This window comes from Mandrillus leucophaeus, unplaced genomic scaffold (assembly GCF_000951045.1).
Source record: "Mandrillus leucophaeus isolate KB7577 unplaced genomic scaffold, Mleu.le_1.0 Scaffold1102, whole genome shotgun sequence".
Taxonomy (NCBI): Eukaryota; Metazoa; Chordata; class Mammalia; order Primates; family Cercopithecidae; genus Mandrillus; species Mandrillus leucophaeus.
Window position 1 is genome coordinate 142,324 of NW_012099233.1, and position 1,670 is coordinate 143,993.

A 1,670-nucleotide genomic window follows, 5' to 3' on the forward strand; every position below is an offset into this window, starting at 1 on the left:
GAGACAACTCTAGAACAGCATTCAGAACATAGTGGCACTCAGTAAGTTTCCCTTGAATGAATGAATTAATTAATGCATATTTTAAATCAGCCTCCTCTGCCCTCACCCAGGAAGTCAGAGGCACCAGTGTGAGTCTCCATCCACTGTCCAGTACATTCATGGTTTCCTCATTCTCACTAGGCAATGTTTGACCAGAAAGAACAGGGAACGAGAAGGAGCTGCTGGATGGTGATGAGCCTGGGAAATGGAGGCTGGGTGAGCAGAGACAGAAGAGAAACACCCACCTGCTGTGACCTCACAAACACCCAGGCTGAGTTTTGATAAGACAAGTTGAATCACACTGGGGCGACAGCCTCATCCTTCCAGGTACAAACAAGAACAGGCCATGGTTAACCAAAGCTCCCCCATGGGCTTCCTCCTTCTGGGCTTCTCTGAACACCCAGCACTGGAAAGGACTCTCTTTGTGGTTGTCTTCACTTCCTACCTCCTAACCCTGGTGGGCAACACACTCATCATCCTGCTGTCTGTGCTGGACCCCAGGCTCCACTCTCCAATACACTTTTTCCTCTCCAACCTCTCCTTCTTGGACCTCTGCTTCACCACGACTTGTGTCCCCCAGATGCTGGTTAACCTCTGGGGCCCAAAGAAGACCATCAGCTTCCTGGGCTGCTCTGTCCAGCTCTTCATCTTCCTGTCCCTGGGGACCACTGAGTGCATCCTCTTGACAGTGATGGCTTTTGATCGCTACGTGGCTGTCTGCCAGCCTCTCCATTATGCCACCATCATCCACCCCCGCCTGTGCTGGCAGCTGGCATCTGTGGCCTGGGTCATTGGGCTGGTGGAGTCAGTGGTCCAGACACCATCCACCCTGCGCCTGCCCTTCTGCCCCCATTGGCAAGTGGATGATTTTGTCTGTGAGGTCCCAGCTCTAATTCGACTCTCCTGCGGGGACACCTCCTACAATGAGATCCAGATGGCTGTTGCCAGTGTCTTCATCTTGGTTGTGCCTCTCAGCCTCATCCTTGTCTCTTATGGAGCCATTACCTGGGCAGTGCTGAGGATTAACTCTGCAAAAGGGCAGAGGAAAGCTTTTGGGACCTGCTCCTCCCATCTCGCTGTGGTCACCCTCTTCTACAGCTCAGTCATTGCTGTTTACCTCCAGCCCAAAAATCCCTACGCCCAAGAGAGGGGCAAGTTCTTTGGTCTCTTCTATGCAGTGGGCACTCCTTCACTGAACCCTCTCATATACACCCTGAGGAACAAGGAGGTAACCAGGGCATTCAGGAGATTGCTGGGGAAGGAAATGGTGCTCACACAAAGCTGAGGGAGAGCTGCTTAATGTGCTTTAAAAGAGAGGAGATTCCATGTGCTTTTATCAGAAAGTTTGAGTTCACTGCCCCTCTGCCTTCCTCACACCCATTACATTGTGAGAATGGATGAAAGCCACATGTCTGTGTGTATGCGTGCAAGAGACAGCATCTGAAATGTAGTAAAGGCAGGTATCTTTATGTGACAAATTATAGTCATTAAGTACAATATTTTATATTTTTCTATTTTGTCTTCGCCTCCATAGTCATGTTCCTACCTTTATCATTTCCATTTTAAATTCCCCTCCCTTGCCATATGCCCACTATTCCTTCACCTCCAATTCTAATTCCTACCACATCTTC

The 1,670-nt window shown here is 49.8% G+C and overlaps 1 protein-coding gene across 2 annotated transcripts in view; it reads left to right on the forward strand.

Moving 5' to 3' along the window:
• LOC105548291 (olfactory receptor 2H2) overlaps nucleotides 1-1,403 on the forward strand; it is a 16,852-nt gene extending 15,449 nt beyond the window's left edge. The window contains exon 2 of one of the 2 annotated variants that reach the window (XM_011992228.1): nucleotides 251-1,350. In XM_011992228.1, coding sequence (XP_011847618.1) covers nucleotides 386-1,324 — 939 coding nt within the window. In that variant the 5' untranslated portion in view covers nucleotides 251-385 and the 3' untranslated portion in view covers nucleotides 1,325-1,350. Of the gene's footprint in view, nucleotides 1-60 lie in introns of those variants that run through there. The other variant, XM_011992219.1, reaches the window with a different exon arrangement.
• The last annotated feature ends 267 nt before the right edge of the window (nucleotides 1,404-1,670 follow it).